At 36.8% G+C, this 26,817-nt stretch overlaps 1 protein-coding gene across 5 annotated transcripts in view; it reads right to left on the reverse strand.

Annotated features, from left to right (window-relative positions):
- Positions 1-400: 400 nt before the first annotated feature.
- The window catches only part of TRPC6 (transient receptor potential cation channel subfamily C member 6), a 116,458-nt gene continuing 90,041 nt past the window's right edge, over positions 401-26,817 (reverse strand). Inside the window, exons 5-13 of one of the 5 annotated variants that reach the window (XM_027087750.1) lie at positions 23,379-23,595; positions 17,221-17,454; positions 14,581-14,845; positions 13,147-13,342; positions 12,146-12,349; positions 10,427-10,501; positions 3,049-3,132; positions 1,500-1,575; positions 401-819 (exon numbers count right to left, since the gene is read on the reverse strand). In XM_027087750.1, coding sequence (XP_026943551.1) covers positions 668-819; positions 1,500-1,575; positions 3,049-3,132; positions 10,427-10,501; positions 12,146-12,349; positions 13,147-13,342; positions 14,581-14,845; positions 17,221-17,454; positions 23,379-23,595 — 1,503 coding nt within the window. In that variant the 3' untranslated portion in view covers positions 401-667. Of the gene's footprint in view, positions 820-1,499; positions 1,576-3,048; positions 3,133-3,192; positions 4,906-4,931; positions 9,732-10,426; positions 10,502-12,145; positions 12,350-13,146; positions 13,343-14,580; positions 14,846-17,220; positions 17,455-23,378; positions 23,596-26,817 lie in introns of those variants that run through there. The other 4 variants (XM_027087752.1, XM_027087751.1, XM_027087753.1 and 1 more) reach the window with 4 other exon arrangements.

The raw sequence follows: 26,817 nt of genomic DNA on the forward strand, positions 1-26,817 counted from the left end.
AACACACACACACACACACACACACACACACACACACACACAGAACTGAACTATGTTTCCAGAGTTCAGTGAAGGAAACACTTTTTCACTGGTAAGTGTAACATTTTCAAAGAGATGAATCAGAAAATTTAGGAAAGATTTAACCCCATTTTGCAGATATTATCAATCATATTCTGTGGGGGCTAAGAAGGGTAGATGATTAAACAGTATTCTCTAAATGGCAAGAGATTATTTTTCTCTAGATTTCAAGTCTGGAAGTCTTGCAAGGGACCCATAGAGCAGGCAAGAAGGTACCTGATATCTGATATCTCCATCAGGGAAATACCACAATATGGTGTGTCTGCCCTGCCAGCTAAAATGATTCCCAGGCAAACACTACATGGCAATCACATCATCACAATAGTTGTACCCAAGAAAGCAGTTTACAAAACAAGCACCAAACAACTGGGAATAATTTTCATCATAATCTGCAAACTTTAGCCTGAATAATGAAATTTAATCATCAAAAATATTAAATAGTAGAGTTCCAAATAATAGGATGACCCAAGTTATCTTTGAACATTTTCTTCTCTAAAAGCTGGTCATATTGCCAGTTAAAAAAATAAATCAGAAAATAACATGGCTTCAAGTGGACAAATAAATATGAATTTTAAAGAAAGACTTTGCATTATCTATTGCTTTCCTCTTGGTTTGGTTTCACTGATAATTTCTCCCCAAGTTTTCTTATAAGTTCTGCCAAGTCTTCTGAATTTTGAGTTTTTTCTTCAAGAAGTTCATAGCGGAGACTTGAGATGTCCTGTTTAATTTCCTTCAGCTCCCCTTTGCAAAACAAGAGTGATAAGAAGTCAATTGTAAATACGTAATGCAGAGAAACTAGTGATTCTGGGATAGATTGAAATGAGCCTTAATGCCACACACATCTGTATTTTGAATCCCTTCAAAGGAAATCATTTTTTAATGGGGGCAGGTTTCTATTTTCTCAGCTCAGTATTTTGGTTAGTGAAAAGATTATAGAGAAAACTTACAACGTCGGAAACACTGGTGGCAAATGTTACAGGGTTTGGGGGCAATGGACCCTTACTATCCCCAACCACTTCCTTCTCCCTCAAGCCCCCCACGGATATAACACTGTTCGCTCTCCCTATCCTCGGGTATTATGTGTGCGGAGGCGGAGGGTAGACTGTAGTAGTTACTTCATTTTATATAAGGGACTTGGGAACCCATGGATTTTGGTATCCACACAGGTCCTGGAAACAACCTCCCACGAATACCAAGAGATGACTGTAGTTACTTATCTAGCAAGTGTCATCTGCCCCCAACTGCGGAGACATAGCCTATTTCCCCAGTGTGTAGCAATACTGATGGTTGGCGAGATCCTGTCTTCTCCTGTTGAAGCTCACCCTTCCCACACCCATCTCTCCAGCTCTCCCTCAGCTCTGCTTCAGGCCCCAGGTCCTGGCTTATGCTCAGGGGCTGACTTGTCTCTGTGTTCAACTCACCTTCATTCACTTCATCACTCTCCTTATCTATCTGGGCTTGTAATACATATCTTTTAATGAGCCTCTTCATTATTTTCTAGACAGAGAAAAGAGAAATCCATCTTAGTTTTACGTTCATGATAAATCACTCATTTGGAATAAGTTTCTGATTTTTTCTCTCTTTAGTAAGCACTTCAGAAATGATAGCTATGAAAGATTAAGATGATTTATCTGGTAGGGGATGCATACTCTCTCCAGATTTTAAAAGTAATTTTCACATCACCAGGACTAATGACTCAAAAGTCAATTCTTGAGAAAAGAATAAGTTCAGAGCAAACATCTAATCCTTGATGTTCATTGCTTGTATTTTACTTGAAAGTGTTAGAACAAGACACAGCCTTAACAGCTGGGCAGGTCAGAGGTGTGCACTTCTGCACGTGGAAATGGAAAGTTAAGCAAATGTGCCCTCATTTATGGCTTTTCCCCTTCATTACAAAGAAATGGAGCCAGTTTTGATTTTATACTTGTTAATAATTTAGGAATGGCTAGCTTCAATGTAATAATATTTCTCCAGCACTTGAGCTTCCACCATGAGGATATTGCTTTTACTATGTACTTTTCATAAAAAGTAAGAGGCTCAGCAAGTATGCAGGAAGTCCTGGGTGGATATATAGCTAAACCAAATCTTGCTACCTAAACCTTAAACTAAATGATAGTCAAATCCCACTTTCAAGAACTTATCCTAATGATGTAATTAGGTACATAGACAAGTATGTTCATAGTAGTCTACTTATAATAGTGAAAAAAAAAAAAAACCTTAAATGTCCATCAATAGAGGGTTATTTATTTGTACAAAGGAATATAGTACATCCATTAAAATTAATATGAATATATGTTTTGTGAAGTGAAAAACTATTATTCATTATATAAGTCTTGTTAACTCATTTATATAATATTACATATACATTTCTATAATAATATTAAACTATATGTAAAATTATATACATACATATAATCATCTGGAAGAATATTCACGAACAGTAAGTAGTCTTTACTTCTCAGTGGTGGGGTTTTTTACTTTCTTTTTATGGTTTTTGTAAGATAGACTTTTTTTTTTTTTTGTCTGTGTTCATGTATTGGAAGACTTTATATAGTTAGGACAACAATTCTACTCAAATCGATCTATAGATTCAACACAGTCACAGTTTTGGAATACACAATCAATTCTAAAATTTATATGGAAAGGCAAAGAAACAGAAAAACCCAAACAACTTGGAAAAGAACAACAATGGAGAATTCACATTAGTAAGATAGGCTTTTTACAATAAACGTGTAGGCTCTAAGTTCCATGATGGCAAGACTTCATCTATTTCGTTTGCTTCTATATCTCTAGTACTTAGAAAGTGCATGATACGTGGTAGTTATTCAATAAATATTTTTTTGAATTAGTGTATTATTTTGATATTGAGAAAAATATCATAACAGTTCATTTTCACTTAAATAATCGCATAGTTTGAGTTTCTAAATATTACAAATAACTAGTCTTATTTCTTTAAAAATTAATGCTTACCTGATATTGTCTTGGAGGATTACTGAAACTGTTTAACTGGAAATCTTCTGAACTTCTTAAGCTTGATTGTTTACTATGTCCAAACTGTATTTTGAAAAGAATTAGAAATTATCATTTAATTTTTTTTCAATGTGATGATATTTATCTCATTGTTATATATGTGAACTAAGTCTCATATATAAAAATAATCTTTTCTATATGTATAGTGCCATTTTAACTTAATTTGCTTAATATTCTGTCTTCCAAGACAAATCATAGACACTTTAGGTGTGTTCAGCCTCTCAGTGTCTATTAGAGGTTGTCTGAGGACACTCTTAGACTTTGTGGCTATCAATCATTTTGTCATGAGAGTCATGTTTTAACATTCCCACAGATACACCCTTGGTGGAGGAAGAGGCAAACAAGTTGAGAAAATAACGGTGGTGATCTCAGAAGTCCATTGATGAGGGATCCACAGTCCAGCATGATTGACTACACCATCCACACCTGCAGTAGAGACTGTGATAAGACTCCTGAAGAAACACCAGGGTAAGACTTTGTTGTAGGATAGGATTCAGGTGCCAAGAAAGCACTAATTAACCATTTGAATTTTAGGATATATATAGTATCCTATCTGGGCAGCACTTTTCAAATAATACATTTGCTTGAATAGGAAAATAACAAGGAGAGTAATCTGCAAGAGAGGTGGTAAAGTACCATATTAACATGATAAGAGGATGATTAAAAACCTCTTTAAGGCATTTTCTAAAGGGAAAAAAGTGGTTTTACAAAGAAATAAGTAGGAGAAATTGAGCAAAACACAGCATCTCCAAATATACATTTTTGGGGGTGCAAAACTCTTTTCCAGGGGAGAAGAAACTTCAAGACTATCTACTAAGACAGCCATGATTTATATTTCCCAATGACATCTAAGTTGCTACAGGTAAAGCTCAATGAGACTCAAAATCCTTGACTTCAATGCATTGATGCTTTAAATGGCCACATGCTGAATTCAAGCAGCTATGCACACATTCATCCATTAAACAGGTATGTGTGAGTGACCTCTATATGTAAGGTGCTGTGCTATGTTCTGAGTATTTAATGAATAACATACATAACTATGATCTAGCTGAGTTATAATGATGGGAAAAGTATGGCAAGGCTGACAAGATTCATATTCATTGTGAAGATATTGTTTAGATAGCATCCTTTTCCATGTAGCTATTTGCCTTTTATTTCACCCTAATAATGTCAGCAAAATGTCCGTATTTTTTTAAACTTTATATTAACTTTTAAAAAATTAAGATAAAATTTTACAATTGACCAAATTAACCAGAGGCAGCTTGGGTTCTGTAGAAGAGCACTTGACAGAAACCTGAAAACTCAAATCTGGCTCTGCTACAAGTTAGCTGTGGGATACTAGGTGAGAAGCTGAAACCCTACAATCTCTTCTGACAGTGAAGGGAATGCCCTAGTTGACCTCTACAGTCCTTCAAGTCCTACTAATTTATGAATTTGTGAAACAAATGCAAATTTCAACATATTTTAATAATATTTTAATGTTTATTTTCAAATTACATAATCATTTATTTTTATAATATTATAAAATATAATGATATTTAATATATTAGATATGATTCCTGGATTTCAAACTATGATTTATGCTTTAAAGACATCATTAAACATGATGACCAGAGTCATCACTTCCATCCCCCAGTTTTTATGATAAAGCATGGAGGGTGAGGACAGGTTCATAACCAGAGCAAAAGGATCCAGGCAAAGGGAATCTTTGTGTGCATCACGTCCATCTCTTCATGAATGCACAGCCTCATGGTGGCAAATCATTAATTTGATGTCTCCTTCTTTTGTTAGAGGCCACTAACACATCCAAATGGTGTTCATGGAAAAAAGAAAGTGAAAAATTATACTTCTTTGAGAGTTTTTTAGAGATGAATGTGTGGACCTTAATACTCGTGCCGGTCATTCCAAATTAAGGCAGCTCCACAACCCACCATGCCTATGGCAATCATCCTTTTTTGTAAATTTAATATTATATGAACACTATGCAGGCTTTTTTTCATTTGCTCTTTTCTAATTTAAGGTTTGTTATTCCCAATTCCTGAAACACTCTTTTCCTGGCTCTTTGCCTGTCTGACTTGCTTTGTCTGATCCTCTGGAGTTTAGCTCAACACATAAGCTCCTCAAATGGCTTTCTCTGCCTACCCCATGAGAATAGATCTTGAGCAAGCTAGGCCTTTTGTACCCTTCAAAACATGCTTCTCAATTGCTAATTACTTTATTCACTGGCTTGTTTACATGGTTATTGTCTACATCCTCCTGGGCTCTACAGAAGGAGGGACTTTGTTTAGTTTATCTCAGTGCCTTAAGAGCCATCGCTGTCCCGCAGATGGTAAGTGCTCAAAAGTTGTTGGTTGGTGAATGAATGAAGGGAGAAGTGCTTTCGGGTCACTAATAGAGTTCACCTGGTTTCTGAACAGCTTGCTATACAAGACGTGTACAATACAGGTTCATGAACCAATTGGCTGCAGCTCAACCACACGGGAAAGATAAATCTGAAACATGGTTTTAAGGTCTGAGGCAGATGACTTACAAATTAATACCCTGGATGACACAGAAGAGGTAACAGTACCAGGAAAGCCAGAAAACAGTTTTCTGTTCATTTGAGAATGGGTATAATTGTAGATTTTCCAGATTGTAGATCTTGACGTGTCAATGACTGCAGCTACAGTGTGTCATACAGTTTTATAACACACAGCTCCTCTTTGCACGCACCCAATGGGTAGAGTCTGGGATTTCTCAACTGCAACATTTTTGACACTTTGGGCTGGGTAATTCTTTATTGTGGGGGGCTTCCAGTACATTGTACAATGTTTGCCAGCACCCATGGCCTTGATACCCTAGATGCCAATAACAGTTCCCTTCTCTAGTTGTGACAACCAAAAAAGTCTCCAGGTATTACAAATGCACCCTGGACTGCTGGTAGTGTGGAATCAAAATTACCTCTCAGTGGGAACCACTAGTATAGTTAAATGGTATATGACTAAACAGTTACAAATTAATTTGGATCACTTTTATGTGAAGAGTTCTGCTCTAAATCTGAAGTATGAATTTGGATGCAAATATAACATTTATTTAGCAAAAATTTCTAAACAGTTTCTGATCTATAGTAGGTATTCAACAAATACATGTTTAAAAATTTAATAACACAAAGGAGTAATATGTAAGAAGAAACTTACCCAATGGTGCAAAGAAGCATTATTACCACTTGGTGGCAGAAAATTCTAATTTATATTTGTTTTGATGTACAGCTACTAAAATAGACTGGGAAGTCAAGGGAATTCAGTTGGCAATATGAATAGCATTTAAACCTTAGTGATTTGGACATTTATAGATGGCACTGACGCATAATGTGATGGGAGTGGGAAAGGGGAGCTTGTTGAGTAGAAGCAGGAAGGACTGGGTGTAATAAGCTTTCTTCCTGTGTAATGCAAATACACACTCTGATTCTGAATAAAGCACTGCCTGTCCTTTTTTTCCCCATACCTTCTACCGCATTTCCTGCATTCTTTATGTTTCTTTTCTTTTTTAATCCTAGTAATTAGTTTGATATTAGCATTTCTTATCTTGCTGCAGCTTCATTGTAGGATTAGAGTGAGGAACACTAAATAACTTGTTTGTTATTCATTAAGAATAACAAGTAAGCCTCAGGCTTGGGAATTTTTTATGTTGTTGGACATAGTACTAGGAGTCAGTCTCCCATTCCCCACGTTGAGGGGTCTGAGGCAGGGATCAAAGCAATGAACTGAAAATGTAGAGGAAATATGATCAGTCAGCAGGGGGTGCACATATGACATGAAACCATGTGGTACAGTGCTTGTAAAAGCTCTTGCTTGAAATCAAACAGATATGGATTTGAATTCTGGCTCTGTCATGTGTCTGAAGTGGGACTTTGAGCAAGTCATTTCACCTCTGTTAACCTAAGGTTTCTCATGTATAAAATAGGGAAAATAATATTACCTACCTTCTAGAGTTAATATGAGGATTAAAGAGATAAGGTGTGTAGCTTGACATAGTAGATGTTGTACAAGTGTCAACAGCTATTATTATTGTACAGAAGGATAATTATCTACTATGTGGCTTTAGGCCTATTTCATGGTTAGTTTTAATCTGCTCTATTTCTTTTGGAGACACTTTGCTGAATATTGCTTTTTACTGATGTGCTCATGTCCATGACTAAGTCATCCAGGGAATGAAATACTCAGTGATTCCCATACCCAGATAAGCATTAGAATCTCCTAAGTACTTATTAAAATGCACATTTCCAGGCCCAATGGCCAGAGATTTTAACTCTATAGACCTGGAGAAGAGGATGGGTAATTTGTACAAATTCATCTGTTGAAGTGACCCTGGTGATAGTAACAAATTGGAACCACTACATTATATAACTGGTTCATCAGATGACTAAAAAGAAAGCCCCTGACCTAATTAGAAGCTAAAGGACATAGTTCCTGGATATGTAACTGATAAAACAAAAAAATCTCCACATCTCATTCAATCCAGTACAGAATGGACTCCAAATCCTAAAATAACATCTACGCTCCATACTTGCCTATGGTTCATGGCATGTAAAACCTGCTCTGAAACTGACTACTTGAAGGGGATCTGTTCTAGAGCTAGAACAGAGCAAATATTCAAGAAGTTATTTGGCATTTTCAGGTTTACACATGTAATACAGTATGGCAGAGACTGAATATTAATGTATGCTGTCCTTTCAGACTATATGTCCGAAAAGCTAATGCTAACCACCAAAGTCAGTGATACTCAGAGCTGAAGGAGATGATTAAAGATAATAAATAGATATGTTAAAAAGTATTTTTATATGGCTCATCTGACTGATTTATATAGTGTCCGTGGAGCAGATGTGAAGGAAGCAGATGTGAAGGAAGGTTTGTGCGACCTAACCACTTTAACTTTCAAGGAGCCAAGAAAGAAGACCCCAGCAAAATAGAAACTTAACTGTGCCATTTTAGACATAGACTTCATGAAAAAGAATGAACAAAAGCCATGCAAATGGGTTAGGGAAAACACACAGCAACAGGCAAAACTGATTGGAACTATAAATGGTTGCTTTAAAAAACATTTTCTCAGGAATATAGTTAATGTATCAAGCAAAAGCAAGCTATGTGAAATATGCCTCAGTTTTGTTCACCACAAGCTTAAATGGTAAGGGAAAATAGACACTTGTGTTGATTTGGTCCTCTAGAAATCAAATGCCAAGACAAAGTGAGAAATATGAGATGTATTCAGAATTATGCCTGTGAAAGATAATGGGAAGTGGCAGCAGAAGGCATAAAAAGCTCCCAGACCGTGAGGCATGGCTCACCTGGGAAAGAGGGAAAGGTAGTAAGATTGTCTGGGAAAGTCAGCCAGCCCAACGGGGAGCTGCGGTGCAGAATGCCCGAAGAGAGGTCCTGTGTTGGCTTGAACTATCCGGGACCTAAAGAGCATGGCCATGGCGGGAAAGCTGAGGGGACCCCAAAGATGCTGCAGCCGGAGGCTGTCAGCTGACCGAACTCCTTGAAGCAGGCTCTCTCGAAAGAAAACATGAGCCGTACACTCCCATGGCTGCCACAATAAACAGTCTCTCAAAAGGGTCTCTAGAAGGTTCAGCTGACATTGGAATCAACATTTCATCGATCTACCACTGTGATCAGATACCAGAGGCTTTGTATTGCTGTTAAAGAATTTGCTTTCGCCTGGGATTGAAATATGTGCTATCGGAAAGTGTAGAGTAATCCAAGCTATGTTTAAAAAATATAAAATGTATTTTCCAGATGATTAAAACAAATTTTAAGTTTCCACATTTTTTGAGAAACTCTAAAGAAAATAAAATTATTTGATTTGAAAGACACTATAGTTTCTATCGTAAAGAAAAAAGCCATGTTGATCCCCCTTGAATTTTTCTCATATTTGTCCAACGCTTTATTGTTATCATGCATTCATCATACTTTCAGCACAAGTAATTTCTTACTGGAAAACTATAAAATCCAACTCACACTGACCTATTTTTGAAAAATTTTTATTGAGTTATTCATAACCAAATAACAAAAAGCTGCTTCTTTATAACAAGTACTTCACTATTTGTATAATAGTGTTTGTGATTTACAAAGCATCAACTGAATCCTCTCAACGATTTTGTGTGATGGGCTGTACAACTTGATCATTCCTATCTTGTAGATGAGGAAATTAGGTTCAGAGAAGTCAAACGAATTGCTAAAGGGGCAGAGATAAGATGAGATCCCAATCTTCTGACTACTTGGTTCAATGATCTGGCTATATCAATACTATATCAATACATAAGAGTATTCCTATTTTGTTGGAGGAGGAAACATACTTGGCTTAAAAACAAAACAAAATAGCATCCCTCCTTGGCATTTGTGTCCCATGGGGTGGCCCTGTAGCAGAGTTCTGGCTAATGAGATATAATAACAGAAATTGTTGGGAGGCATCTCTGAGGGTGATTCAGCTAGGGGCCCACTTTTCCTTTGCCCCATTCCTTCTTCATGCCTGAAAAGTGGGTGAGATGTCTGGAGGTGAAGGTGTCATCTTGCATCTGACTATGACAAAAAAATCCAGGAGAATCAGAGAGACTCACTCCTGGCAACAGTCCTGTACTGCCAACTCTGGAGAGTTAAATGAGAGGGGGAAAAACAACTGTCTTGTTGAAAACACCATGATATGTGCAACTGAATGCTAGTCCCACCGGATACACTGCCTTCTCCTAATGAATTCACTCAAAATTTCCCTCAGCAACATGCATTTATTGTATCCCTACTATGTGCCTGCTGCCAGAATGAAGCAAAAGTCCTCAGCATCAGGGATTTTGCCGCTCCAAATTACGGAGCTGATGCAGCTCCAGGGTACATTGCTCATTATAAACTGGGCTGATGACAGGAGCCATTAAATTCTCAGGGTGCCTTTTTGTGACAGCTTCTCGATTACTGACAAATAATGCAGCTCTGTTAGGTGTGCATAATCTCCACCTGAGCTGCCGAGAATTAAGTTAATTATATCTCCATCAGGTCCCTATTGTTTCAATTTTCCCTTCTTTACATCACAATTTCTATATTCCATCACCCATAAGTACCCCAGTATACTTGTTTACTATCTGTCTTAAACAGCCATGTAATTCTTTTTGCTGATTAACAGGACACAGGCTTATTTTTACTTCTCAATAACAGATTCTTTGAGCATTGTTAAATTGTTAATTCTTTAATGTGTCTACTGTTTCTTGAAATTGCTTCTGAACATCTGTCCTTTTCTCTGAGTAGAAAGCCTGAACCTACTCGTGGTTTCATATTTTCAAATGTGATCTTACCTGTCTTTTGTCAAGTGATAATTTTGAAAGGTCTTCATGACTTCCCAGAATTCCGAATTTCTTTTCTTCATTTCTCTTTTAAAGATAGAGAGTAAAATAGGTACAATCACTAATTTTACATTGGGAATTATAAAACGAATTTCACTCTTTCTTTATTCCATATTCTAAAAGCCATCTGGTCCAATTCTCCAGCAAGTTTCAATGAGAGAAACATATTCTTATTCAGGTCTTCCCTTTGGTGAGTACTTGGACATTTCCTTTTGGAGACTGAATTGTCTTGGGTTGCAGCTCTAATCACACCTGTAAACTACACACTTAATAACATTAAGTAAAGTGAGGGAAATTTTTGCCACTCAACACACTGAGTTCTGTAAGTTATACATTTGGGAGAGCACCAAAGATGGCATATTTTTCCAAAATTCCTATACAAAATAATGATAATACATTTAAAGAGGGCTTTAGAATTCTCAAAGCACTTTTACATATTTATCTGATTTGATTTTCATGATGTAGATGCAATTTTTATTCCCATATTACAGTTGAGGAAATTGGAGCTCTGGGAGCTTAACTTGAGAATCTCACATAGTAAGTAGCAAATCATTCAATAATAGAATCTTATAGCTGCAAGGTGGCTCAGTTGCTCACCAGTGTAGGAAAACCTATAAATTCCTAATGTTGGTTAGCCAACATTTATTGATTACCTGCAAAGATGGGGAGCTCACTATTTCACAGGACAGCCCACCACTCTGTTGGGCAGATCTTGTTGTTACAAATTTTATTTACATAGAACTAAAAATGAACTATTTGCAACTTTTGCCCATTGCCTCTCTTCCTATTTTTGAAGAGAAAATTAAATGTGCTTCCTCATTAAAATTGGGAATTGGAAGCAGCCAGCTCCTTCACGTCCCCATAATATGACACCATATCCACACCTGTTCCCTTCCTGGCCCTCCTCCTCTGGAGGCATCTAGTCCCTCAGTGCTCCTTCTGGATATAGAGTTCTGTCCCCTGCAGAGTTCCCTGCTGAGAGTAACCTCCCCACCCCCATGCATTCCACACAGCATTCCACATGCTCCACACATTTCTAAACCCACTGTGATTGTTCTACTCCTTCATCTAAGCACTAGACCTCTTCTCTTTCATGGCTTCTTAAGATGGTACTGCCTCATGGGATTACTGTTTCCAATTAGTCTCCTTAGATATTTCTTTCTTGAACTACTTAACGCCAAACCTGGTCTCCCATATTACATGTGATCAATTGATTTCTGAACTTTTCAATGTACGACTTACTTGTCTGTCAGATTCCCCCAAGTCATAATCAGCTAGCTGTATAAATTGAACATGCAAAAAATGGAAGCTGTATAAATTGAAGTATATAAATATACCTAGCTGTATAAATTGAAGGTGAAGTGAGGGACATGTAGCCACAATAGCAAAAATGGGGCCCAGAATAGCTCTCCCTTTCAGTACCCACTCCAGATAATGTAGTACATTATTTTAGTTATATTTCATGAATTTTTCTTATATTTTTAAGCAGAAATGCCCAGTGTTCTCCTAATAAACAGACACAAGCCAAAGGACTGCTCTGAGCTAAGTGACTACATTTGGGAATGGATGGACATGTCATCACAGACTGCTTCTTTATAAAGGGATGTGGCACAGTGGTTATAATGGTTTCAGCATTTAAAAATATAATTTTAAATTATCAAGTCAAATCACCTTGTTCATTTCCACATCCTCCTGGAAACCTTTTTTATGGCCCTGGAACAGCTCAGAAATCCATTTTTTAAGCCTCAGTAGGAGATAAAACAGGGACTTTGGACTTGGCACCAGGTTGAAGGGAACAGGAAGAGTTCTTCCTTCCTCAAAGTAGGAAAACCAAAGTTTGGCCCTTGCAAATTTCCACTCCACATCAGCATCATCCTATACAAATACATATGACAGTTCAGCAAGGAAATGCGTAAAAAGAATTACTGGGATGCTTCTAACATTGCGTGACTAGATGGAAGTAATGGTGCCTACAACACTCTCAGGCCCCAAAGACCACTCCAAGATTTTTTCAAAAATGTTAAGGTACTATTCACACACTCTTTCCTAAATTTTATCAGGCTTATAGATCTATAGATCTCAAAACTTGCATGTGTTTATAAATACATTGAAAGATATAAATACATTTTCCTACATTTGAGAAAACACTATGAAAAATTATTCACTTTTTTATTCTGCAACAGATCACTACTTTGATTAATTTGGGAGACAGACCAAGATTTCTGGAATAAAGATGTACACTATCACTCTGAGTTTGAGAAAGGGTCAATTCTGAACATCACTCAAAACAAGATTTGGAGAATAGTGGTATTCGGAAGCAATAACTTTTAAAATAAAGTATAAATTCATGCTGATATAGTATTTCTAAAGAGTTTGTAAATAATAATAACAAATCATACATCATTTCTCATCCTTACGCCTTACTATCCCACCACACCCATAGATATTGTGTTTGGAAGCAAAACATTAAAATTTTCTAGATTCCTTGTATATAAAGTATACAAAAATATAGATATTCTCTACAGTATATATAGTATATAAAGAAGTATGTAAAAAGGGAAAGAACAGATGGAAAGCAGTCTATACTGTATACTGTCACCACCAATGCTGAGTTGATCCCTGGAATAGTTAAAACATGCAGCACATAGTATACAAATGTATAGAGATTATACCTCAATTTCCTGGAATGAACTGTTGATCATTGCAATTAACATATTTAGCAAAACAATAACCATTGTAACATTATAGACTCCATAAAGAACATAACCGATGTTTTCAATGAATTTGTGGTTATAGTTGATGACCACTGATTTCACTTCAGAAAGTCCAAATATAGCCCAAAACAGTGTCTTAAAACTCTCTTCCACTCTGGTGAAAAAGAAGGAGAGAAAGGAAATGATAAAGTGTACAAATAAACAAAAATGGTACCATAATAAAAGTGAGTTGATTTAGTGTCTTTGAAAATTATTAGATATTCATGAGAAAACTCTTTACTTCCCTGAGCCTCATTTTTCTTTTCTATAAAATGGGTACAATAATTATTTATTTCTAGGATTGTTGCAAGGATGAGGAAATATTGTGTATATGAAGCACATAGCTCACTATCTGGAACATAATAAGCACTCAGTAAATGCTAGCATAATTACATAACCACAGATATTAACATTTAAATAATCCATAGTTGTGGCAATGGAAGTGTTAAATGTATTACTTAATAAAAGATAATGCTATCTGTTAGAGTCCTTTTGGGTTTCCTGCTCATCTATACTTCCACTAATTTCCAATAAAAAGATTACAATATTATGTGTCTTAAAGGTGTCTTAAGGAAAATATGACAATATAAATAAGTCGATGTTACCAAAATCACTGACATGTCTTACATAGGAATTTCAATGCTTTAAGCATAATTATTGACCTTAAACTAAGCCCCTCTGCTTAGCCCAGGTGGTTTAATTTCTCTCATAAACTGAACTTTACAGGAATATGGGTAATAGGTTATGCTTCAGTCAATACTTATTGTAACACTGAATACCTAACATTTGAATAATGTATTCCAAACACACTTTATAAAAAACATGTGTCTATGGTGAACATAAGTTAAAACTCTTGTCACTATTGATAAATTGGATTGTCTCAGTGATAAGATCCAACAAATTGAATTAGGAAGCAGCTGTTCTCATAGTCAGCATCCCAGGAGTCTGTAGTAAGCAGAAGGACACAGCAGTGAAGAGCACAGATGTTATAGTGGACAAGGGACTATGTCCTGGCTTTTCTATCTATTAGCAGCTACGCAGTGTTCAGCACATCATTTAACTTTTCTGAACTTCAGTCTCCTTTTTTTCTTCTGAAACAGAGATAATAAAATGATGTGTGTGAGGTAGTTCCTAGCCTTAAAAATGTTAGCTATAATTACTTAATATTACAGAGGTTGCCTACATTATTGAGTTCTTCCAACCCATTTTAAAATCCTCTCATTTTGCTAAAGAGTAACTGGAGATGAAGTCTTTACCAAAACATTATTTATGCCATGGACGCATATGAACACTGTTAAGCTAACATTTATTTAATCGATGATCTCCATGATCAAAATATCTGAAAGCACATACGTTGTGAAGGCTTCGTTTTGCTTTGCACCAATGTAGTAGGAATAGAGGTTGAACATTCCAATCATAAAGGCCACAAACACCATGATGAATATGACCATGAACTTGAAGATGTCTTTCACTGTTCTTCCAAGTGATATCTGCAGAGGTCCAAAGCTTTCATTTGCTGGTAAAATGTAGGCTATTCTGGAGAAACTTAAAACTACAGCAATTGCATAAAGACCTTCAGATATAATTTGAGGATCAGAGGGGTCCCACTTTATCCTGGCTAGGAGAAAGGAAAGACAAGAGTTATGGTGAGTTTATTTAAGTTTTTTACTTAGGTAACTTCTTTTCTGGGGTAGAAATAAAATTACATTAGCAATCCAGTTCCTGACGGAAGTCTTTTATCTTAAAGGGCTTCTTTAAGTGTCAGGTGTATTTGAACTTCTGAATTTACTGAGAAAATTACGCCCCTGGTTTGCTGGAAGTTTTCCATAGGGTATAGCATAATGGTTAAGAGTACACATATATATGGAATCTAAAAAAAAAAAATGGTCATGAAGAACCTAGGGGCAAGACAGGAATAAAGACGCAGACCTACTAGAGAATGGACTTGAGGACACGGGAAAGGCGAAGGGTAAGCTGGGACAAAGTGAGAGAGTGGTAGTGTATATATGGACATGTATACACTACCAAATGTAAAATAGATAGCTAGTGGGAAGCAGCCGCATAGCACAGGGAGATCAGCTCAGTGCTTTGTGACCAGCTAGAAGGGTGGGATAGGGAGTGTGGGAGGCAGGGAGACGCAAGAGGGAGGAGATATGGTGATATATGTATATGTATAACTGATTCACTTTGTTATGAAGCAGAAACTAACACACCACTGTAAAGCAATTATACTCCAATAAAAATGTTAAAAAAAAAAAAGAGTACAAACTGTGGACTCAGCATATGTAAAAATTCCAATACCTACCTGTCTATCTATCTATCTATCTATCTAAAGTCAGCTGGAAGAACTGGTACAAATTACTTATCTTAGTTTTATTTTCCCCTCTTTAAAAATGAGATAATACTGCTTCTACCTCTGTCATCTGTTGTGAGAATCCAGTAAGTCAACATACATTCAGTGTTTAGAAACTGCTTGGCACTAACTAAATGATAGCATTTACTATTTAATCTTAAACTATAATAAAAGAAAAGAAGGCCCTAAATACATGATATCATTATTTAATTTTAAACTGTAATTACACTATAATGTAATTTGGGGCTTTTGGAGTTATTTAAACTTACTAAAGTAATTTATATTGGTCACTCAAGTCTATTTTTATCATAAAAATGTAGTAATTATTCACTTATGAGTTCTTCTGGCATTATTACATCAGGTCATCAAAAACCTAATTAAGAAACCATTATGAAGAAAAGCAGTGTGTAGGAAAGAGGAAAAATATAATTATAAATTTGTATTTGCTTATTTGCTGAGAAGTGGAATCAGGAAAGGGTACAGTAAACTGATAAAAGCACTTTCTTTTTTTATAGCACTTTGAATATAAGTACAATATATAAATAGATAGTTTTGACTTTAAAATTCCATATAATAAAAATTTTTGTTATAAAATAACGGCTACATTCCCTGTGCTGTACAATATATAGAAGCCTTACATTATGCACTAAAAGTTGTTAATTAAATATTAAAAGAAATATTAAAAAGAAATAATAAAAAAGAAATCCCTATGTGATATAGCCAGTAAAACCCATAGAGATGTCAATTGACTGTTAACTGACATCTTAACAGAGGATTTGAAATAAGTATTCAAAGAGAATCTGTTTTCCCCACTCTAGGTTTCTACAAGGAGAGATTTTCCCTAAGTAAATAACTGAATCTATTTCTATCACTTAGTCACTTTCCTCCTGGGGAGGTGGAATGACTTATCTGATTACTAAACTGGGGTGGAAACTGAGCATACTTGGTTCAGCTCTGCCCTCTTTTTTCTTGAGAATTTTCCTCTGTTCTTCCATGGGGGAATCTCACATGATCAGACACTTGCTGCCATACCCCTCTTTGAGGAAGACTGCCCTGTCCATACATCTGCTTAAGCCTGAGGTTCAATATTACTGAGCCGGCTGGCTAATAAACTCAGAATTATGTCATCCACCCTGAACTTTGTCATTATTAGAGGTGATGATCTGGCCTCCGTGTTCGCTTTTGGTTTTATCTCTTATCTAGTTTCAAAGACTGGGTGAGAAAAAGTGGTGTTATTTATTGGGGGCCCTCTAGAGCCTCCAATGATTCCTTTGCTTTCAAACAGTTTATATGCCTTAAATGGAAATAGTACTTAAATGTATACTATTTTTAATGGACAAGAGGAAAAAAATAAATCCAAGACATAATACAGGCATTCTCAATGAAGTTTGGTGGTTAGCCAATTAATCCCAGAGATAAAGTGAGATGATTCTTGTGATTAAAAGAGGTTTCCAGCCAGAAGAAATATCAAGGGAAGAGGTAGAAAGCATGCTTCTTCAGATACAGATACTCTAAAGAAGCTGGAAACTGACCAACAATTTTATGAGAGCTGAGTAGTAATCAAACTGTTACTGATGTGTACTTTTATAAGAAAATTCTGCATTTTATAAACTTACATTGACTGTGTCCTATAAACTCACCCAAATTGTAGTATTTCACATTGTCTCCCAATGTGACTTTTGTCAAATCCTTCAAAGTATCATTTGCATCAATAATGCTCTGGGCTTTGGAAGCATGCCAAAATGCCATGAATCTTGCAATGAATGATGCTGCAAAGATTGCCAACATTCCAAAATCAAGCATATTCCACAACTCAAACAAGTACTCCTTGGGGCCTTGAGTCCAAATTTCTTTACATTCAGTCCATATCATGCCTGTATTAGAAAGAGGTTAAAATATCAATCCAACTTCATTCCAGCCTTAGCTCTTCAATAAAACAATAAATTTGAAAGATCTCAGGCTGATATTCAAAACCCTTCAAAATTTGGCCTCATCCCACCCATCCAGCCATAATTATCTTGTCCCCACAAATCCTAGAGTCCAACAATATCAGTGCATTACCTTATAGCAATGTGACAAATTTCATCAAGGGCATTCAATGTTTGATTCAATGGATCAAACATGATTTGATCCATTAATTCTATACATAAAAATACATTAATAAGATGTTCAGTGTAGGGTTCTTTATAACAATCAAACCATACAAACACACCCACATTCACACACTCAAAATAGAAGTAACCATGGGACTTCTACATATGGGATATTATGCAGGCATTTCATATGATATTTTAATTACCATGGGATAGTGGCCACAGGAATGTACCTCCCAGACCTCCAACTACAGGAATTTAATTGGCCATGGGCCTCAGCTACAGCATTCTGAAAACTACTGCCACTTTTGCCCTAAGGCCATGCTTCCCATGGGCTGCTCCCCAGTAGTGACTGAGGGCAGTCCTTCTTCAGAGACATGGGACTACTTTGATGGCTGACTTTGGCTCAAGGATTTCCTGACGGCCTTGTTAAACTTTCTTTAGACTGGATGGAGATCTAGGATACTTCTACCCTACTTTCCTTCCCTCAAGATAAGACTTGCATCCCCGTCTTACAGCCCTTGCAGCTCTCTTCAGTTCTCTCCCATTTTCTCTCACGTGGAATTTCCTTAATAAAATTGTTGTACATTAAATCCTGTCTTGCATATGCTTCTTGGAGGACCTGGACTAATACACATTGGAAAATGTTTATGTCATAAACATTCAAGCATGCTAAGTAAAAAATGTTATATATTGTATGACTTTATGTTTCAAACAAGCATAGTAAAAGACTAGAAATAATTACAGGAACATATTAATAGTAGTTGTCTCTTGATGGTGGAATTATTAATAATGTTGCATATTCACTCCAAAACTTAATGTGGTACTCAGGAAGGAGCATAGGTTTTGGAATTAGACTGCCGCAGATTTGAGACTTTGCTCTTCCACTTATTAGCTGTGTAATCCTTGGCAACTTATTTAAACTTTCTAAAACTCAATTTGGAAAATGGGGATGATAGTAGTTTGTACCTACTTCACAGGTTTGTTATGAGACTTAAATAACACATGTAAAGTGCTCAGCACAGTGCCTGGCACTTGAAAAAATAACTAACATTGATTGAGCATTTACTATTTAAAATTTCCTAAGTCTGGCACATTTTCTTTTTTCATCTGAAAAATCGTACTTTATTAAAAAGAAGTTACTTTACCCCTATTATCTTTAGATCCCTATGCTCTGATGTCCCACCTCCTCCTAGAGCCATCTGGAGAAATACAAGCCAAACTCCAACAGTCCATCAAAGGCTACCTCCATCAACAAGTCTCCATGTTCCCCTAGCTGAAATTAATCTTCTCCCCTTCCTCCTACCAAGCACCTTCCCCAAGTCCCCACATTTGTCATGAACCTTTATCACAACCTGCCATGTGAATGACTGTAGAGCCCTTCAGGGGTTTACAAAAGCCATGGTCTCCACTCTTCCAACAGCTTACTATGTGCTTTTCTCAAAATGATCATTCACTGTAGCCCACAACTTACTTATTTGGAATTACTCAAAATTCAGAGGAGACTAGAATTGAATTCATATATACTTTAGTGGATCAGATTTAAAACAGGACACACTACATGTGTACACTCATGAACACATACGTGCATGCACACAACTATGAGCAGGGGTGAAAAAAATCTGAGGGCAGCCTTTTTTTGTGGTCCCTGGATTCCTGCCAGCTTCCTCAATAGGACAAAAGGGTAGTTTAGAGTAACTGAAGAATAGGAATTAAAGGGCGGTTTAAATTCATATCGTTTAGTTGTTTTCAAAACTTCTCTCCTTCTTCCTCCCACTTCTCCATCTTCTCTCTCTTTAAGATGTACAGTTTTTGGTAAAAAATGATATCTCACCAAAGCTTAAAAAATAAAATAGATAGAACGAACTCTTCTGTTTGAAGGAAGAGTTCCCGTCTTATTTCCCCTGTGGACCCCCAGGAGCTGCCAAGCATAGATTGAAATCCCCCATCTAGTCCAACTTCTCCAGCAAGCAGGGGACTTCTCCGCAGGGTTGAGCCTCTTCTTGAATTCGTCCTGAATGACTACTTCTGAAGACGGCTCATCCCATTGTTGACTTTTTAGGAAGCATCCCTTCACTGTGGACCTGTTAGTGCTAATTCTGCCCTTGAGAGAAGAGAATGAGTCTGCTCTCTCTGCCTTTAAATTTCTTAAAGCAAAACAGAATAAAACAAAGCACAAACACCTGCACACTCATTAAATCTATGCTTCTACAGCAGAGGCAGGTTTCCCACAAAGCTCATAAAATTTAAACTTCAAGATGTCTTATCTGCCCAGGCTCCTCCTAGGGCTCTGTTTTGTCTTCTTTTTCTCTAAATGGGGCCCTCCAAATAACTAAACTTCAGGTTCCACAATCCCAGGGTTCTGCCCTACCTCCACCCTCCAGAGTAAGCTTCCGCAGTTCCCACAAGTGCTGTTCCCTGGAAGAGCCACTCCCTTTTCTGGTTGCTTTCAATTTGGGATGCTCCCTAGTTTGCCAATTGCCTGCAGATGGGATGTGGCCAGAGTGTGGAGCAGGAATGTAATTACGGCCCTTGCCTGTAGTCCTCTCCTTCTGTTGAAGGGTCAACCCAGCATTGCATTTGCTTCCTCAGCAGCTCACACTGGATGTTAAGTTAAAAAGTGCTCCTTAGGTGAAGCGTCATCAAGCGTGTCTCCCCCCTCCCTGTGTTCCTGCTACACTTCTCATTGGTTTCAGCTTGCCCTTCAGCCTTGTCAAGATCTCCTGGAATGTCAATTCCATCATCCAGCCTTTCAACATTTTGTCTACTAAAAATTATATAAATTTGCTTTCTGTGACCAATAATGTCAGTCTTTTCCCTCAAGCCAACTAGCATCTTGACCTAACTAGTCGACTTCTTATTAATATTTCCAGAAAGTACAGCAACTGTCTTTCAAGAATAACTTCAAAAAGAAAAATAAATACCAGTGTCAGAAATTGAACCAGGAGTCTAACATATGCTACAAAGTATCAGCTGTCCATTCTGAGTTGTTCCTTGTCTTCCCTTTAAATGAATGCTCTGAGATCATCTCTGAATCTCAACCGTAAAGGTTATCCAGCCAGTTGTTCCAAGGAAATGGCTTTTATTCATAAAATTAAAAGTTAACATTCTTGGTTTAGGCTTCCAAGTGAAAAAGGAAAAACTTCCAATGTTTATATTAAAATATTAGTATGAGGAGAGTCAATTATTTTTGATAAAGAATAAAATGCGCATTCATTGTATTTAATCCTCTTACATAAAATTTAATGTTTTCAAAGTTTAATCTTGAACTGAAGTGTTATATCTTGCTTAATATGTTTTCAGTAGGAAATAGCACTTCCATATAAAACACATGAACTCTTAATGAAGAGTTTAATAGTAATCATAGTTATCTGAAATTTATTAAACGTTTCCTATGTGCCAAGTGCTGTAATATGTACTTTAAACATACTAACATAAAACAAAACCTATAACATATAGGCTCTTAGCTTGAGGTAAAGGCAATGTCCAAATGATTATTCTTATTTTAAATCAAATATTCAAAGTGAAATGTAATTTATTTCTTATAGCATTATGTTATAAGGTAAATATCAATTAAATTCGAAAAGAAAAAGTGGAAAATCAAACTCTTCTTTATCTAAGGTTTACTTTAGTGATGCAATTCACATGTTAAGACACTATATTTCTCCTTGGAACATTTCCAGGAAATGAAGAGATTCAGAAGTTTTGAATAACTCTCAATGCTGTTGGATTACCTCATATGCATTTAAAACGATCATATGGTAATTTGTATAGTGCTTTGTAGTATTTCAATGGATCATCCTATCAGCCCCAGTATGAGGAAGCCAAGAAGACATCCCCTGCCCTATAAGTGATATAAAACTGACTGCAGATGCTTCTCCAGACCACTGGAAGAGAACCAAGCTTATGGGCTACCAATGGTTTTGTATGAAGATTCCTTGGGCCTTCTTCTCATGACACTCTCCACATTACACTCTAGGTGACTTCATGCATAATCAGGGCCTTATGAAGATTGCTGAAACTTTATCCACAGCCTGGCTTCTCCCAGGGGTTGCATTTTAGTGGACATCTTCAACTGGAAATCCCATGGGCACTTCAAAGTCAATCACAACCCAAACTTACCTACCAGCTTTTCATTCTCCCAGTCTCAAGCATGATCTTCCCTCTATATTCTTCCTCCTAGAGACTTGCAGTCTAGTAATTACCTAGTAATTACCTAGTAATCCAAGGCAGAATCCACAGTTCTCCCTTTCCATGTACAATACATCACCAAGTTCTTTGAAGCGTATCTTTTAAGAAGCTCTCAACTCCTTTCCCCACGCCCTGACTTCTGGCACCATGTTCCTCACAGGGATCACTTCAATTGTCTCTCAGCCTCCACACTCACTCCTCCCCAAAGCCACCCTCTACCTCACAACCACTGTGATCTTTCTAAAATGTGATGGATCACATCACCAACAGCTGAAAATCATCCTCTGGCCATGTCACCACCCTTATCTCCCATCACCCACATCCATAAGTGAACCTGCATTATAGCTGGACCTAACACATGGCTTTGCAAATGAGGTGTCAGCTGTCGACCTTGCAACCCCTGGGAGAAGCCAGGCTGTGGATAAAGTTTCAGCAATCTTCATAAGGCCGTGACTATGCATGAAGTCACACCTTTGCATCTAACATTTTGCATCCATGCCTCGTAGTGTCCTTACTCCCCATAAACACTCTGTAGGATTAACATGTCCTTATCTTCAAAGTTTCAGATTGAACATACTGTTCAGGGAGGCCTCCTTCGCCCCATTCACACCCCACCCCATTCAGATTTAGATGCCCAATCCATGTGTGTTCATAACACCCTAATAGCTCCTCAGTTACAGTATGTGTCACATAGGTTTTCTTTATTGACTTACTTATTGACCTGTCCCCTCCCCCCAGACTTAACTTCCTTGACTATAAAGACGGCATTTCATTCACTTCAGTATCCTCATTATCTAATGAGGGCACTTTGTTAGACAGCTATTAGGTAGGTAATAGCTACTGACTTTATTCATTCATAAATATCCAATTGAAATATCTTTCATTTGCATTATATTTAATGACAAGCCATATGGATGAGTGATTCTAAAGATAAATAGCATAGTAATTAAGACCACATTCCCTCTGTTTCACTTAACATCTGGGAGATCTAAAGCAAATTACTTAATCTTCACATTAATGCTGTAGTGTATACATTATTATATGACAGATTGGACCACTAAGGCACAGAGTGTGTGATATGATGTATGTAAAGTGATTTGAACAGTTCTTGGTACATAACAAATGTTCAATAGATGTGAGTGGCTACTACCTTCAGTTCCTATTAAATTGCAACATAAAATCATATGGTTATTTTTAAACTTGAAGTCACAGCTCTCCTAAAACATGAATGGCAGTTTTTCGTCACTGGCAGGGTTTGATTCATACTATCCTGTTCATTTTCTTCCTGACTTTTTCTTAGAAATATAAAAAGCTTGTGACATGTGAGAAGACTGTGGTACTGATAATGAACCCAAGATAACTGTGCTTTAAAAACAACAACAAAAAAACATGCTATGTGGAGCATTGTATCATGCTGTATACATCTGTATAACTGATGTGTGAAGGAATCAGTGTCATTCAGTCCTACTGCTAAGGCTGTAAAAATAAGTGATGACAGAAAAATCAGTCTTTACCTATTACCCAGGAAATAATGAGCATCTCCATCCATGAGAAGCAGGAGGTTTTCATCCTGAACAGCTGTTTTGCATTATCTGTGCTGGTTTCATTAGGAAGGAGTTTGGTGCCTTCAAATCTGTCTGCTGCATTCATGACTAGTAGCCCCAGAAAAATAGTGAAGGAGGCTGCATGTGCTACAAACTTCATGAATGGGCCACGCATTATCTTCCCCATCTGCCACAACACACACCAAAAGAAAATCTTAGCTTTGTTCTGTACATTTTGCAAAACACACATGCGTATACACAAGAATAAATATCTGTGCACTCCAATCTTCTCCTAAGATAATTATGTACCTTTATATAACTAATAATAGAAAAATAATTCCTTATGCTGATATAAAATTTTGGTCATGTTGCTCAGCTACATATGCTGATATTCTGGATTGATAGTTAAATAAATTAATTTCTATTAAATGATATTTAAGTTCTTAAGATATTACTGACAAAATATTTTATGAATATAATAATGACAAAAGGCAGAGCATAGTATCACCATTACTCATAAAAAGAAAACTAATTTAGTGGGTGTGAAGTATTGAGGAAGCAGCAATGAAAATATTAACCTGAATCTGCTTTACAGTGTATACACCCTTGGTTGATGTTTGTCTGCTTGTTGTCCTCATATGCATTTCACTGACATGGGTGCAAATCAGGCTTCAAGTGATGCTGTAAATGGAGTAAGAGTCAGGAGTACCAAGAAGAGAACTCCCAGCCCAGGACAGGACAGCAAGGCAGTTCCCATCACGTACTGGAAAGATGTCCTGGAATGACACTGGATTGAAAAAAGTCCAAGTGTCTTTTTTTTTTTTTTTTTTAACGTCTCTAAATCTTTAAATATGGGATAGGAGCAAAAGGTTAAAACATTTGGTCTCGCGTTGGGAAGGGAGGTTTGAGGAAGAATGGATGAATTCACTGGAGCTGGCCCAGGCGACGGAAACCGAGTAGGGGGTGGGTCTCAGGTGCAGAGGCTGGAAACGGAGACTCAATGGGAGCAGTTTGTAAGGGTGGCTGTAGGGTCTTCAAACCGTTTTTTATATTTGCAGAAGCCTATTGGAAATCACTTTATATTTGCTGTTCATAGGCTTCGGGAAAAGATTTAAAAAAAAGTTTTGTGGGGTTTTTTGGCTAGAATTGCATCAGTGTGGTAAGAAATGCAGATTGGCAATTACATACATCTCTGGTCACATAACCAACGCATTTTAGGTTCAGGTTCCAGTTTCATTCCCTCATTAGCTGAGTAGCAATGAGTGAATTTCCTAAATTATGTGAAAGTCAGATTCTTCATATGAAATATGGAGACAATAAAAGCTCTTTTGCATCTATAGTACAGGAATCATTTCCATCTGAGATGCACGAATCCTAGCTGGGGCAGAGGGATGGTGTGTGCCCAGGATGTGTCTCAAGGGCTCTGTGTATCCCCTGTAATGGTTAACAAAACTCAAATACAAGTATGCAAGAATTTTTTCTTAGGAGAGGGCCAATAGCTTTCAACAGCTTTTCAAACGAGTTTATTATTACAGAAAAATGTAAAAATTAATAATAATACCATCAACACTTGGCCAGTACTTTTATGTACTGTTTTAAGTGCTTTACCCTGTTAATTCCATGATATAATTACAATATAAAGCGGTATATGCTGCTGAAATGCCCATTTTATGGATGAAGAAACTGAGGAAGTGAGGTCCAGAAACTAGCTTAAAGGTCACACAGCTTATAAGTGGTAGAGCTGGAATCTGAACCCAGGCATACTTGTTTGAGTTAATGTTTCTATTTGGTTTACAAAACAAGTTCATATTTTCTCATTGAAGTACATATATATGTAAATTCTTAGAGAACAAACGGTTCTAAGATTTTAAAAAGCTAAATGCTGTAATGGAAGGAATGCAATCAATGTTCTCTGTTCCTACACACTTTATCTGTCTATATGGTTTTCAAAATCATAAAAGTTAGAGCTAGGATGAATCACATAGTTTAGTCCCTTCTCTCTTGATATTTAGAATCTTAGGTCAGGCAGAATATCAGGGTGTGTATGTGCGTGCATGCATGTGTGTGTGTGTGTGTGTGTGTGCGTGTGTGTGTGTGTGTGTGCGTGTGTTTATCTAGATCAATAGATCAACCGCTCTATCTATCTAGTTTTAAGCCAATGGATCTATACAGTTAGATATATTGCAGCCCCAATCCAAGGTTACTTTGTAAAAGGTTGCTGTAAAAACGTTGTCCAAAAACCATACTTCCATAAGTAAATGCTCATTAGATTGAATCAAAGAGTACTTTCTGTGTTTTTTTAAGATCTTGTTTAAATAGAACTCTCAAATAAAGTTAAAACAAATGGGAGAGAAAGTAGGCTTGATTTTTCTCTTGCCTATTGTCCTTAGCAATGTTTTCTAAAAAAATATGGACTATTAAAAACTGAACATTAATGCGACTTTAATTTCTTTTTCTATGGTGTGCCACATATACAATTTTAATTCTACATTTGCTTTATATGCAATTTATTGTAATCATGGCTATTTAATCATGTTTTATATAAGATTTAATCAAGTGTACAAGATTTATTTAATCATTTATTGCAAGGTTCAATATCTTCCTGGTGAAAAGAGCTATTATTATAAATATTAAACCAATTTTTTAAAGTTCTCAGTTTATTTGACTGTTGTGGAAAACTGGGATTGGGGCATTGACTATTAGTAGTAAAATCTATGGAAAACTTATTTATTCCCTGTTTTGTTCAGGAGAGAATCAGAGGCGGCCTTCAAAATACAGAATTACGAAAAACTCAAGAGAGCACAAATTAAAATAGGAGAAGGAGAAGAGAAAAGGCTGGAGACATAAAACGAGGTGAGAATAAAGCTACCCACATTAGAGTGTGCCTCAAGCTTGAGAGGTCTGGAACTTGAGTTCAGCTGTCTGGACACATCTAAAGTCAACGTTCAGTTATTCAGGGCATGGTATCTGATCTGCCCCTCACTCCTGACCTGCCTCACCTTCCTTCTTCCCTGGGTTCCTGGTTCTTACACAATATGACTCCTTTATTTTATTCAGAAGGGAGAGAAGAGACTCAAACCAGGTACTTTTGTTGCTTAGTAAATATATACTACCAAACGTAAAATACAGAGCTAGTGGGAAGCAGCCGCATAGCACAGGGAGATCAGCTCGGTGCTTTGTGACCACCTAGAGGGGTGGGATAGGGAGGGTGGGAGGGAGACACAAGAGGGAGGATATATGGGAATATATGTATAGCTGATTCACTTTGTTATAAAGCAGAAACTAACACACCATTGTAAAGCAATTATACACCAATAAAGATGTTTAAAAAATAATAATACATAAATAAAATTTAAAAAAACAAACACATAAACAAAAAGATGGTTGACAGGAAACTAAAGTGGTGTGT

This window comes from Aethalodelphis obliquidens, unplaced genomic scaffold (assembly GCF_003676395.1).
Source record: "Aethalodelphis obliquidens isolate GAN/ISIS:26980383/991018 unplaced genomic scaffold, ASM367639v1 scaffold60, whole genome shotgun sequence".
Lineage (NCBI taxonomy): Eukaryota > Metazoa > Chordata > Mammalia > Artiodactyla > Delphinidae > Aethalodelphis > Aethalodelphis obliquidens.